At 39.8% G+C, this 14,373-nt stretch overlaps 1 protein-coding gene and 1 long non-coding RNA gene across 9 annotated transcripts in view; one reads left to right on the forward strand and one right to left on the reverse strand.

The window, feature by feature from the left end:
- The window catches only part of kcnab1a (potassium voltage-gated channel subfamily A regulatory beta subunit 1a), a 125,666-nt gene that overhangs the window by 93,572 nt on the left and 17,721 nt on the right, over positions 1-14,373 (forward strand). For all 8 annotated transcript variants that reach the window (XM_042413734.1, XM_042413736.1, XM_042413737.1 and 5 more), the window contains 3 exons: positions 4,932-4,969; positions 13,086-13,165; positions 14,044-14,088. In XM_042413734.1, coding sequence (XP_042269668.1) covers positions 4,932-4,969; positions 13,086-13,165; positions 14,044-14,088 — 163 coding nt within the window. The remainder of the gene's footprint in view (positions 1-4,931; positions 4,970-13,085; positions 13,166-14,043; positions 14,089-14,373) is intronic.
- LOC121898555 lies at positions 9,236-12,344 on the reverse strand. The gene is made up of 2 exons (XR_006096504.1): positions 12,200-12,344; positions 9,236-9,516 (listed from the first exon to the last, which is right to left on the reverse strand). It is a non-coding gene; the product is annotated as an uncharacterized LOC121898555 (long non-coding RNA).

Here is a 14,373-nt window from a genome sequence, read left to right on the forward strand (position 1 = left end):
GCCGGGAGAGAGGCATGGAGGTTGGATTAATTGATAAGTGGAGTGATTAGTGAATTCAACATGACCTCTCAGCACAAGCAGCCTGCTGCTGCAGATAATTCACAGTCTCTTCATTCAGTGAAAACAGCTAATAGAGAGACCGCAGGGAGGTCTGCAGTGACTTCACTGTGCTGTCAACACACACGCTGGCTCCAACAATGCTAATTAGTTGGGGAAAAATTGATAAAAAAAACAGAGTGTTTGTGTGAGTTTGCATGCGCACACCCATTTTAATTGGCTGTAAAACAAAAAAAGTTGATGCAGAAGTTGATGATCAGCATTAACCATCACTACTTCTGTGTGAATACAACTTTCTTCCAGTCCTCTCACCACATGCTACAGTCCAACCAGGGCCATTTTTTTTCCCCTGAATGCTTGCTGCACTGATGCAGCACTATTGATTGATGAATTCTTAAAACGGTTCTCTCAGAAAATCCTGCAGTGTGAGGATGAACCTGTGCATGATGTCACTGTGGTACTTATGCAGGATAGACACTGAGTAGACCAAGAGTTACTGCAGCTCCTCTACTTTCTTCTGCATTTTTTTTTAACCTCATTTCACCTCCATTAATCCTTCCCCCTGTGGTGCAGCTGAAGTCACTGCAGTCTGTGAGTCGTGTATAGGTGAATATTGATGCAGCCACCGATATACTAGACTGCTTGTGAATGATTAAGAAGTATAATAAACAGTCACGTTCAGCGTCAGTGTATGAGCTTCATTTAAAGTTGTTTGTCAAAGTGTGTTTGAGTTTATCGATCCAGCTGTGGTGATGCAGTTAAATGCAAAAGACCTTCAACAAGTATTAAAGCTTATAATCTTCAGTTTCTGTTCACATCTATCAGAAAGATTCATTCCTGAGGCAGAAGTTGTGAAGTTGCTTTTGTCAACCTGCCAAAAGAAATAACAGAAACAAATTATTTATGTACTGCGTTTCATTGTAATGTGTTTATGTTGTTTTGTCCACCCCCTGTAAGCAGTAGCCGAAAAAGTAGACAAGACAGGAGCAGATATAACAGTAGACAAAGGTGATTCAAGTAGAACAGTTTTTGAAGAAATCGATAGAAATTGAAGAGGCAGTACAGGAGACAAGGCCACGCAACAGACCTGAAAATAGGTCCAAAGGATGGTGTATGTGTGTGTATGTGTGTGTGTGTGTGTGTTTGAGAGAGAGAAAGAGAGAGAGAGACTTTTTCTTTTTGCTTGTGTATGTCTATGCACTACCAAAAATATAAGGTACAATACAGGACATTTAGGCCAAATACACTTGCATAACCAAACACAACACTGCTCTGATTCCCTCGAAACAAAAAAAAAAGCTCTGTTATTAAACTTTATGGGACTTATTTCCCCCAAAATATAAAATTCACTTTCTAAATCATATATTTTTAGCTCTTCAAATAGTTCATAAACTAAGAAGAAGCGGCTGTAGAGGAGAAAGTCAACATTTAGTTTTCTATATGTGAGCCAAGTCAAACTGTAATTAGCCTTTTTGTGTGTCTCATAAACCGATACTTTTCAAGTATGTCCGGCTCACAGATGTACTGCGCCTTCTTGTTGGGGCTGGAAATGTATCCAATGAAAAAATATGACTCAGCCTTTCTATCTGTAGGCAGACATGCTGGAAAAAAAGAGAGTTAGGAGATCAGTTAAACCGAGACACCAGAGAGAAATGTTTCATTTAAATGCGTGCCATCCATCTCGCTGCCAGGCACAGGACCGGATTCAAGAAGGTTAAAAGGACTGACACAAAGCCGAAAGCATAAATGACACCTCTTCCCAAACCATGCAGCTTTTTCTCCTCATGTTCTCGCTCCTTACTCTCCACGCTCTCTTTACCCTTTTTTTTCTTTTCTACAACATTCATTGCTTGTACAGTTGAGCTAATGTTAGTTTTGTTTCGGCTCCTTCGACCTGTCATTTCAACTGTCCGGCAGGGAAGAGCAATTAATGGTAAAATAATAAAGGTAATGATGAGAAGGAGGAGATGAGAGACGTAGCTGGGAAGAAAAAAACAAGGACGATAAAGCAATTTTGAATTTGAATCCAGTCGCACGGTAAACTTTCACTATTAACATATGTTTATATACTTTCCAGTGACTTCATTAGGAGTTAAGTTTGAGCTTGCTTGTTGACTCAAACACCTTTCAGCTGTAGGAAAAAGCTTTGCAAGGTTATTGGATTTAGTATTGTTGCATAGCAACATCAAATACCGTTAATGGCACTTTCCACCAGCAGCTGCCAGTGAAAAAGAGCTATTTGTTGTTCACAGGGCCTTAATTTCCATCAAACAGAAAAACTCAGTTGATCCTATAAGAGCAGTGGCCTTGACATTAGAGCTCTGCGGGGTTTTCATCCCATACTGAGCCTCCCGCTCAGACGCAAAGCTCAGAGCCGCCATTGGACACCGTTAGCTGTGATTACAGTTCCACCACACTGGACATAGCTTAAAGGACTGATTGAACACACACACACTGGATGTACACACGCATACACATACATAGGCAAACATTATATACATTTGTAGATAAGAAATGACACACAAACACACACAATGCCTATACTGTATGATAAGGGCAGTCTGTATTCAGTATAGGTGCAGCTGAGGCTCAGTGAGGTTGCCATGGTTACTGGTCTTAACAATTTCCAAAAGCAACTTTTTTACAAGTGATTACCATTATCTCGTGCAGCAATCCCCCCCCCCCCACCTCCATCCACCCCCAGACAAAAAACTGCATTTATGACTCTGCTGATGATGCATGTTGAGAACTGCAGCTTTCTGCTGCTGATTAACTTAAGATAATATCATTATGCACCAAGAGATCCAATTTATCCTCAGGGTGTCATCTGTAAGTTAAACCTCGGTGGAGTTGATGGTATTGCAATGTATGGAAATAATGAGCTCTATTGTATCGTAACATCCCGTCTGCTGAAACGAGCAGATGGTTAAGTGCTTTTTCATTGTCCCTCGCCTCTGAGGTACATCAATTGTTTTATGATAGTCAAGCAACTGAGGTCAACAGAGTCAGAAGAAGAATCATCTATTCATTTTGTGGGCAATAGGGCAGAGGGAGGGTGAGAGAAAGACTCAACAGGGAGATAAAACAGAGAGCAGAGAGACGTTGAGATTTTTTACAGCCCTGAAGAATGAATACTGTAGATATCCCAAAAAGATAATTCTCAGCAGTGGCTGGCCAGAGGCGTCATATTATTTTCAGAAAACATCCTCCTCACCGCTCTAAATGAAAACTCACTGATGGAAGACCACCAGGCTACAGCTTACTCTACCGGTTTAGAACTAATTCAATGTGTAGTAATAGTTATGTTTCAGATTTTACACATATTATCTGTGTTTATGTCAGTCAATAAGTAACAATTTAAGTATGGAGGCACATGTTCAACTCTCTACTTCTTCTGCTTCTATGACTAACACATGAAAGTAATACATACTTAATATGTACTAATCCATGAAGTCTTAACACCATGACTTATGCTGAGAACATGGATTAATGCATGGACGTTTCAGGCTGAGCCCTTCCTCATCATGCCTATCGTTAGACATACAATAAGCACGGCTGTAATACAATACATAGTTTGTCCACAAGAGAGCACTAACAAGTTCGCTTTTCAACTGTAAAAAGTCCCCCTCAATACACATCATGGTCATAATTCTTTAATAACAAAATGTATTCCCAGACCACAGAGAAATCCTAATTTTGATTGGCTGGCAGGCGAAAACAGTGAGGCTTAGCTAAAGAGCGTAGCGTTGGGTTCATGTAACCAAAACAATAAAACAGATATAACGGTCCAGTGAGAACTGTGAAAATTGAATTAAATGTGTTAAGTGTGTTTGATATTTATGTGAATCTTGCCACCCATCAACTATCATCATCATCCATTATAGTGGTAAAACATACAGTTTGTCAAGTATCATCATATCTTTTACTCAAGTTATCAGAAATGTTATGTGTTTATGTTTAAAATGAGTATTGGCTGATGAATCATTATCAGATTTTATCAATACTGGTAATGATCTTAAAAATCCAGTCTTGGTTTGGCTCTGATATACTGCAGAATTAAACTTTGATATATTGCATCAAAGTTTATTGCATGCATTAACAGTCCATAAAGTCTTCCATCTCATGCAATATTATCAATTTTAATGCAGTTTCCCCTGGCTCTCCTGCCAAATTTCAAATGCGCTTCAGCACAAACCGCCTCATATCTTGTCAGGCAGCCCAGATTTCCTTGCAGCTCCCAGCACACACATAAGCCGTGCAGCATTAAAAGGTTTGCACCAGACGTTTCCCTGATATAAAAAGGTGTTCCTCTCTGTCTGTCTGACAGAGCGTGACAGTTTTAGATAGCCTAGCTAAAACCGTTTTGACGTAATCTGAATGGGAAGTGTTTGCTGCCACAACAAAGCTACATGCATAATTCAGTGAGGGAATGTGCTGAGGATTTAGTGTCTCCTCTGGTTGAGGTGGCTTAGCCTTTTGTTTGCAGGGTAATCAGGAGCATGTAGTCAGATGTACACATACGCTCGCTCATTATACACACTCAGGAAGACACGAGCACATAAGGACGACGGACACAAGGTCCCCAAAATATGTATGAAGATAACAGAAACAGTCACCAGTGAAGACAGAAAGTGCTAACAGGCACTTACGCAAGGTGATCCGTCAGTATTGAGCCGCAGCTCTGAACAGGACAGATTCTTCTCTTGGGAACCTGACAGCCTCCCTCGACTGGTGTCACAGCCCGAGGATTAGTAGTGTTTACTCCTGGATGTCGAACACACACGCACACACAAACGCACACACACTGACAGAAAGGACTGACGGCATAGAAATGTTTCTTGATGTTGACATGTCTTTTTCTGTCTCCTCTCCAGGTACATGGGTGACATTTGGGGGACAGATAACAGACGAGGTATGAAACATTTTCCTTTAACTTTCATGTTCGTTTCATTTTTACCAGAATCTAATTATTGACTGGTTGATTTTTCAGCGGTGATGAATATTGAACATCACTGTGAGAATATTTGATATGGTAACCTTCCAACTGAAGACTTATTTAAATCATCCATTCCTCTGACCCAAGCTGCCTGTAGCGTTTCTGCATTACCAGTTGATTACATAACACACAGTCCATAAAAACGCTTTTTTGTTGTTTTTTTATTTATGAAACTCTGGTTTCTGGTCCACAGGCATGGATGTGTTTTACATTCCTGGTGGATTTTCTGTCTGTCTAGCATTCAGTCACGTCTTTTTTTGGATAAAACATACTGAGTTTGCCTGTAATTAAATGTGCTATATAAAGAAAATCTGCCTTCCCTGTGGATGGACTTTTAGTTGAACATTTCCTTTGATCTAAACACACTGATACAGTAAACAAACTTGTATGACTCAGCATGTACAGAATCAATAAGGAACTGGGTTCATTTTACATTTGAGTCTCACCATTTATCCTTTATGGCATTTGAAAGACTGAAGAACAGAGACATATCAAAGTACATGTTTTACAGAACAGTTGTATTCTGTATCTGTGGTGTAGGGATGGGTGATATATTGAATTAATTTGATTAATTGAAATTTTTCTTTTTGCACAATTTGTAAAATGTGAAAATCATGAAAATTGAGTAATTAAAATATGCACAAAAAAAAAAAATTGTAAAAAAAAATCATGTGCGTTTTAAGTCATGACAGTCCCTCTGTGATGTGATTAGTTATACTACATGAGCACCTGCTGCAGTTTACGAGTGTCTAGTGACTCCGGGTCATTTCTGGTTACGAGAGTCGAAGCGCTGGGAGTTGACTGAACAGTTTCAGCCTGTCTGTACCTCGCTGGGTCGCTAACACCAGCTAGCAGCAGTCAGCAGATAACAGACTGATGTCTTGTAAAGAAACACGAACAGCAGCAGATCCATTAGTGAGCAGACCTTTCTGCTCTGTCTGCGCTGCAATTGATCATTAAACTAACTGCCTGTGCTCCAGTTGAAGCATCCGGTACTGACAATCAATAGCTGTGTGGGACAACCTGTATTTCATTATTCTTGCACAATTGCTCAAAAAATATGATGATTCAAGGTTTCATTTTGCAGGCAAACAAAAATCGATTAAATTGTGAGTCAACCCAAAGCATAAAAAAAAAAAAATCCAGATTTTATTTTTTGGCCATATCGTTTAGACCTACTTTGATGATAGGCAATTAAGTTTATGCTTTAAAACAAGGCCATATCGTAAAAATGGGCTGTGTAAATTTTAAACCTGTTAAATTCAATAAAGAGAGACAAAAAGCAACTAAATCCTCTATTACAGTATGTATAATTTTACTGTGATGTATTGAATTGTCTGGAAAATTGATTAAGAAACAGTTTATGGATAAAATAACCAGACTGGAAAATCTGTTTTTGCTTTTGGAATAATCAAGTTACTACATCACACTGATGCAACAATCAGAAAAAAAAACAAAATATTACCATAAAACAGTGCGGCCCATTGATGTGCAGCATCACCCACAAGGGTAAGCTTCCATAGCATTAAGCATACGGCAACATCTGTGATGGTTTATGAATTCATATTACTATATTACACATCGTCACATCACCCAACCCCATCAGACAGAAAGGAACAATAAAGAAAGGAAAAATAGAGCTTGTAGCAGCACACCACTGCTCCAGCTGCTATTGGCCCCCTCTTGCACCTTCTATAATGGGTCAGAACAGAGTGACACATGAACCTCAGCACTGCCAGTGTGACTGTGGGACATCTGTCACATTTTTCTAATTGACTGGTGTCACAGTTAACCTTGTTCAAATCATCAGCTGCCTGACAAAGTTCCTACAGGCTCAATTAGCCTACAGCTTCATTTTTTTTTTTTTTTTATTGCTCTCTCACATTTATTTATGCTATAATGAGAGTAGTTCAACCTCAACCTCCAACAAAGACTAGGTGTGATTATTCAGATTTTTTTGGACTGACTGAAACTCTGTATAGGACATAAAAAGGGTGCACTATGGGTCAACACATTATGTGTGCGTGCGCGTATTTAAGTCCCCTTTACACTCATGCTGATGAACTCTAACATGCTCTGATGTTGCTGCTGGGTCTTGGCATTGGTCATCATAGATGTACACACACACACACACACACACACACACACTTAGAGTGACACTTAGGGAGAAGAGAACAGAGCTCACCCTGGAGGACACAGAAACAGTAAGCTTATATAACAGTATTATTTTTCTAACCTTAAGGCTTAGTGCCATCAACTCACATGTTGTGCCCCAAGCTTAGCACCCTTCTCCCCCCTCCATTATTCTGACTGTCCCCAGTTCAATGTCACTGATATCACTCAGACACTTCCAAGCCGTTTTGCTTTGGCTTGAACAGAGGACATTCATACGGGAAATGCCGGTGAGGGTGACGTCGTTGATGTTGATGTTGCTGCTGTGTGACTGCAGAAAATCTCAAATGTTACATTGTTGACTCATAGCTGAAGGAAACATTTAAGCTCTCACTAGAGATACATAACAGTGCATCCTTGCTGTTGAAAATAACAAGAAAAAGAAGCTGGAGAGACAGAGGAGAGAGGAAGAGAGAGAGAGAGAGAGAGGACGTCTCGGTAGACATGCAACCTTAAGCCATTTCACAGCAGAGCGCTGCCATCACATGCGATGCTGTTGGGTTAAAAAGTCCTCTGCTGTCCTCAGTGCCCCCTGTTCAATGTCACCGCCATCAAATGCTCCCTAAATATACTGCATGTCCTCTGCAGAGTTCAGTGTTCCTGTCCTCATTGAGATAAGCAACAACAACTCTGACACATAAACACAGTTACTACACAAGATTAGTGTGAGAGCTGCAAATGTAAGACGTAACTTTTCCTTTTGTTTTTTTGGGGAATTATATTTTATACTTGTATTCAGGAAAAGATCTGCAGAGCATCTGGACCAGAATCCATTCATTACCTACTTATTTACGACTGCAGACTTACAGTAATGGCTTATTAGAAAACGAGTAAAGCCGAATGTCCACAGCATCCAGCTGTGTTGCGTTCTGTTTGTGCTACGGCTCAGTCACAGCTCTGACGCCGTTCCAATGTCCACGGGAAACATTTCAGAGTGTCTGTTCACACACATTTCTAATTAAGTTTTTGCTGACATTGTTCATGTTGTACAAACATAAATATTTACATGTGGTAACAGAAGCTTTGCGGCTATAACTCAGTTCAATTACTGTGCTTCCACATGCCGCCTTATATCTAAATGTCATGAATAACGTTCATACAGTAGAGTCGCCTACGTCCGCTATAAGCCGGTAAAATGTATCAACTCATATTTTTCTCTCTGTTTTAGGCCTCTGTTCTGACTAAGCCGGCTTTTTCTCACCCAACTATTGTCATTAACCTGAAAACCTGGAAATGGGACCAACAATATCATGAACTCTGATGGATTAAAACACACAGAGTAAAGCAGGAAGGGACTGTGCAGACGTTTAATGGGCTGAGCCTGTCTCACTCTCTCTCTGTCTCTCTTACTAACTATCACCATGAAAAAAAATAGTATAAGTACAGTACATGTGTTTGTATGTGTGTATATATATCATTACATATGCAATTGGCAAAATAAAGATGGCTCCAGCACGTAAATCTAGCGGAGTGAAGAAAACAGCTGAGCATGAATCACAAGTGAGACGCTCCAGTTTCTCACTTCCTAACAGTCCATCTGGTCTGCACTTAGAAATGTTAGAAATGTATCGATAAAGGGTTTGACCTCTACGATAATCCATCAGAAGCTGTTCTTATAAATGACATATTGCCTCCCTGCCTCAAAAGCGTCAGCAAACACAAAGATGTCATTTCTGGAAGCAGTTAAGTTGTTGATTTTCATCTGCTTTTTAAAATAATAAGACTTGACAAATAACTATATAGAATTCAGTTTATGGGGTTTATTAATTGTACAGTTGCTTTAGGCTATTTCATTACAGATCCAAAAGGTCAAATACATTTGAAAGTTCATCTATAAACTGTAGTCTGCAACAAACAAACAAAGTAACTAACACATTTAAATAATTCATATATTGTAGCTATTGTTGTCTCTCTCTCTCTCTCTCAAATGACAGGTCATTGATCTCTCCCCCATCCATCTCCCTCACTCCTCCCCAGGGGGGTAAAAACGACCCCTCGGCTGTTCCGGTGTTAAAGTGCTTCTAAGTTTATTTCACCGTAGTTGCTTCTGCGCAGCCGCACGTTCCCAGACAAAGAGTTCACAGGAGTGATGGTGGGATGCCAGTTAACATTGCTTACTCATTCAAAAAGGCCAAAAGCGGATCCATAAACGATGAAGTGAATTTGAACAGAGTGTCTCTTGTCGATGTTAACTTTGATACAGCGAGCGTGGACGGTGAGGATGCGGCGCAGTCATAAAATCATCTCAGCGTTGTGTGGGTAGCATGTGGGAGGTTACTGCAGTCTTGATTCTGGGGTTGTGAGAGAGAAATGTGTTGTTGGTTTTTTTTATTATTATGACTGTTTCATGTATGGAAATCAAATATCCCTTCGTGCCCCAGAAGAAAAAAACAACAAAGAAACCTGACGCATAGCCACCCATGCATTTCAGCAACTTTACAATGACTCAGTGTTTTTCTATAGGAGAGAGAAAAGCTGTACATCTATATCCGTGTGCGTGTGTGTGTGTGTTACAGGCAGATTGTTCCTGCAGTTTGTGCTCTCTCTTTTTTTAAATTACCAATCCATTTGAAGGCCATCAGTCACATTCGGTTCATCCAAAATGGCCAGAAGTCAGAAATAGTCAGAAATCTGAGTAAGCAGCGATGCTTCGTCACTAATACAAACTTTCTGACCTTGTGAATGTCACTACAAGCGCTGCATGACAGTGACTGACCTTTTACTATCTTATGAGACTCATCATGAATGAGCAATCACAAAAGGTCAAACAGTCACCCTTTAAAAACTGACACCGTCGCCCTCCACTCAGAGCTCTGTCAGGGACTATCTGCCCGTCTCTTCTTCTGTCTTCTTCAGCATCTTCCTCACCTTCCCTAACCTTACTGAAAACGATCACCCGCTCCGTTCACCCTTAAATTCTCACTACTTTTCATTTTCTTCATCCATCCAGCACTTTCTTACTTACTTTTTTTTTTTCCTTTATCCTCTTTCTGTTCTCTTACCTCTGCAAAAAAACCCTCTCTCAGCCTGTCCTTCCTTCACTTTATTTAAAATCACCCTCCAGTGCCCCCAGCAGTTGTGACAGAGATTGTTTCCCGTCTGGACTCAGCAGAGACCGGTCAGAGAAAGAACATGCTGTTCATTTTCTCTGTCATTCCTCTTTTACAAATCCTTCTCTCCTTAACTCTCCCCCTTTCTTTTACCTCTCCATTGTCCAGCTTTATCTTTTCATTCTGCTCTGTTTGCCTTAATGTCAGTCCAGGCTGTCATTCCTTTACTGTCCTTTCAACCTTCATCTGGCTGATGCGCTCTTAAATCTGAATATGTTCTGAAGTAGTATGATGATACAAGTATCATCGTGATGTGACTGATCCGCTTTTTTTTTGTGGTCACTATAAAATTCAATGTTTCCATTACCACTTAAGTCAAGGCGGGCTGCCAACTCAGTTTTTAGTGCCTCAGCAATCCCTCACCTCATGTTACTGCATACAAATGACTCTAAAGAGCTGGTCTGCAGATTTTAAAATGTTGCAGAAAGTGAGCACAGGTGTAAGATCAGTACTCGATATGGGAAGATGTTTTGAGTTGAGGTATCGGAATTAGTATCAGGAGAGAAAAAATTGGATTGGTGCATCACTGGTTGTTATGTAGTCACACTCAAGATCCAAAATCTTGTTTCTCAAACAGATTACGTCTTAAAGTGTGATTCTTTTCCAGGTTTTCAGTCTTATTTACTGCTGCTCAGAACCATTGCCAAAACATTTCTATCGTTTTGGCAAAATAACAAAAGCTATAATTTTCTCCGGATCTCTGAAACTCTGTCCTTGCTGCAAAATATCAAAGATCACTGCGTTACCTCCAGCTGGCTCTGCTTCATGCTGGGCAACAAGTCCTCTGTCAGTGTATCACAAAATAACTCATATGAATGTTTTGCTGATCTGGTCACCTCATCTGTAGGCCAAAGTCTCACCAGCAGTAGTTTGGCAACTAAATCTACTTTAAACTGATTTAAACTAAAACTACGTTATTAAGCTCAAGGCTGTAAGACTTTATGCTGCAGGATAAGAATTTATTGCAGCTTCCTGCTTTGCTGTTAAATGTAAAGATGTGTTGTGCTGTCATTTTATGAAGTGAGGACAGTCTCTACTGAGGCTTATAAATGACATCATATTACATCAATCCAAGCATCTCTTCATCGGCTTCCCGTTAAGTTTAAAATAGATTTTAAGATATCGATGATCATGTTCAAGTGCGGCTCCAAGCTGCACAATTGGCCTTCTGACCCCACATGGGAGCAATAACATTTTTTATCACCCATTTTTATTGGCTTGTCATCATTTATTCTTTTATAGTGTATCTTTTTATCTTCTCATCTGTATCGTTTGTGTTTTATCGCTTTTACATTACATCATTCCTTTCTGCCTACTAATTAAACAAAGTTTGTTATTATTTTATCATTATCACACTTAACTGCTGCCCAGTTTGTGTTGAGAAGGTTGAAGAAGGTTGAGACAGATTCTCAGAGGAGAGATGATCTAATTCTCTTAAAAACAACACCTCCGCCGTCTGCCACCACTCACACTGCAACACACACCGTACTGTATACTGCATACACAACACACATACTGTATGTAGACACAAACACACAAGCAGCATGTGCACAAACACACACAATGTCACACACACGCTCACAAAACCGACTCATGCGCGCATTTAAATCCGCAGGGAAATGATGGCAAATTCACTTAAAGTCCCCATGTAATAAAACTCACTACAGGCAAATTGGATCTCGGTCTGATGATTTATGGTTACCATGTCTGCAAAAATATGGAAGAATATCTGCCCATATGCCTCACACACACACACACACACACACACACACACACACACACACGCACATATTAACAGACAGATATCCAGCATGAGCGCTTATTAACTAAAGAGGAATGAATGAGAGGAGAAAGTTGACATTACCGTACATCATGGAGTCAAATGATTTTTCACAGATAATTACACCGTGATCCCACTTGCTCAATAAAGTCTGTGAATCAACAGACTTTATAGTACGAGCACACGAGCTCAGTTTTAGACACCACGCTGCTCTGCTGCTCATATGTTCAAGCCCCACCTCCACCCCAGCAACCACCTGAGAGGGCCTTTGAGTTCCTCCGGGGGAGAAATTATCACTGTATCATCTCTCCCACCTTCCTCTTTGGTGGATCTTGCAGGAGAGCTCAGATGCCAAATATTCACTCTATACATATTCTGCATTCATGTGATCAAACTAAAATAGTGCTATATGCTGAATAGTACAGTAAGAATACAGTGAAATGCATTGCTGTGTAAATAATTTGTGTTCTACAGAAGCAGAAATTCAAAAATTCTAACACATCTTAATGACAGCTTTACTTTCAAACCATTTTTAAAATTGTTTTTTATTAATTTCATGAAGAAAGATGTAGTGATGTGCTATGTTGTGCATTGTTCAAGTTATTTGGCCTAAGTCTCTGTCTTTTGTGCCTTTAGTTTAAATCTCTATTTGGTTGTGTTCTGTTGTGCTGAGTTGTGTCTTGTACTTGCTGTTATTTAATATTATATACACATATTTAATGAAATATGAAGCTGCACAGACAGTTATTGCCTCGATGGTGTGCCGTTTTTTTTCTCCTTTGACAGTTTCGGTAAAACACTGGATTCTGTAGCTGTGAAAACACATAAATATTGATATTGAAGATATTGATATTCAAGGACGCTGCAGCTTACTTGGGCAGAAGATTGATTTTTATCTAAAATAAAACAGCAATAAATACAAACTCTGAACACTGGCCTTTGTGTGTGTGTGTGTGTGATTTCCTGCCAGGTTGCAGAGCAGTTAATGACTATCGCCTATGAGAGTGGCGTCAACCTGTTCGACACAGCTGAGGTCTACGCAGGCGGCAGGTGGGTGTCATATGAGCCTCCCAGTCTGTGTGCAGTTCAGTTGAGATCATAACAACCTTTTCATGGTTTAATGTGATCAGGTGCAGACGTTTGGACCCACTGTGGCTCCAGGAAGTCGTGTTAGCATTCATGATTAGCCTGAAGGTTTCACACAGGCGACTTGTTCCACACATTTAGACCCCATTTACACCTGGTATTAGCATGTGATGTGTGTGTCTGGATTTATATGCACACGGTTTTTAAGGCTGGTAATCTGAGCTGTACCTTAATGGTTAATGTTTAAATATTAAGAGAAGTATAAAATATACAGATTCATTCAGAAGTTTAGGTTTATGTTTAGGATTATAGGAGTGTTTTCACTATGAACTTATCAGCTAAATACGAAGCCATTTAAACAGTCTGATGCAGACGCTGGAAAAATACTGCTGATCACCTTTCCAGCCATTTATAGTTTTATCAGGACAAGTGAGAATATTTGTATTATTGTCTCAGGACTCAACAAGTTTAAATTTAACATATTTAGACAACTGGAGAAATTAAAATCTAAATGTCCCTCCATGAGGACCATTTCAGCTTCATCGTAGTTCATAATCTACAAGAATATACTTAAAAACTATTCCGAAATGCAAAATCCCTCCCAACATATGCTGGAATCATTATATGTCGCCATGTGTTGTATTAAATGTAGTAAATGACCTTTTGAATGCACCACCCAACTGCCTGTTAGCAAACCAACTGTTTTGTCATCTTTTTTATGCACTCGGGGCTCTTTAGATTACTTTATTAGACAATGAATTGTGGGGCTGATGTGACGGAGGAAGTGTTTATGAATTCAAACTGCAATTTAGTAACGACACCTCATTTGTGTTGCCTTGCAGGGCTGAAATCATTCTAGGGAACATTATCAAGAAGAAATGCTGGAGGTAATGATGACATTAATGTGTGTACGTCTGTGTTTGCTCCATCAATTCACTTCTGGGACGGAGACAGAGCGACGATGGGTGTGTGTCTGTGTGTGTGTGTGTGTGTGTGTGAGGCATGTGTGTACAAAGAAAGACAAAGGGAAGTGACAAAAGTGTGTGTTTGTGTATTTCTACACACACACGGGCACAGACACACAGCAGAATGAAATACTTTCTGTACTGAAATATTCCCTTTACGGAGTTATTTAAACATTAACATGAACAGTTTTCATTATTGATCGACTC

The sequence above is a fragment of the Thunnus maccoyii genome, chromosome 6, assembly GCF_910596095.1.
Source record: "Thunnus maccoyii chromosome 6, fThuMac1.1, whole genome shotgun sequence".
Lineage (NCBI taxonomy): Eukaryota > Metazoa > Chordata > Actinopteri > Scombriformes > Scombridae > Thunnus > Thunnus maccoyii.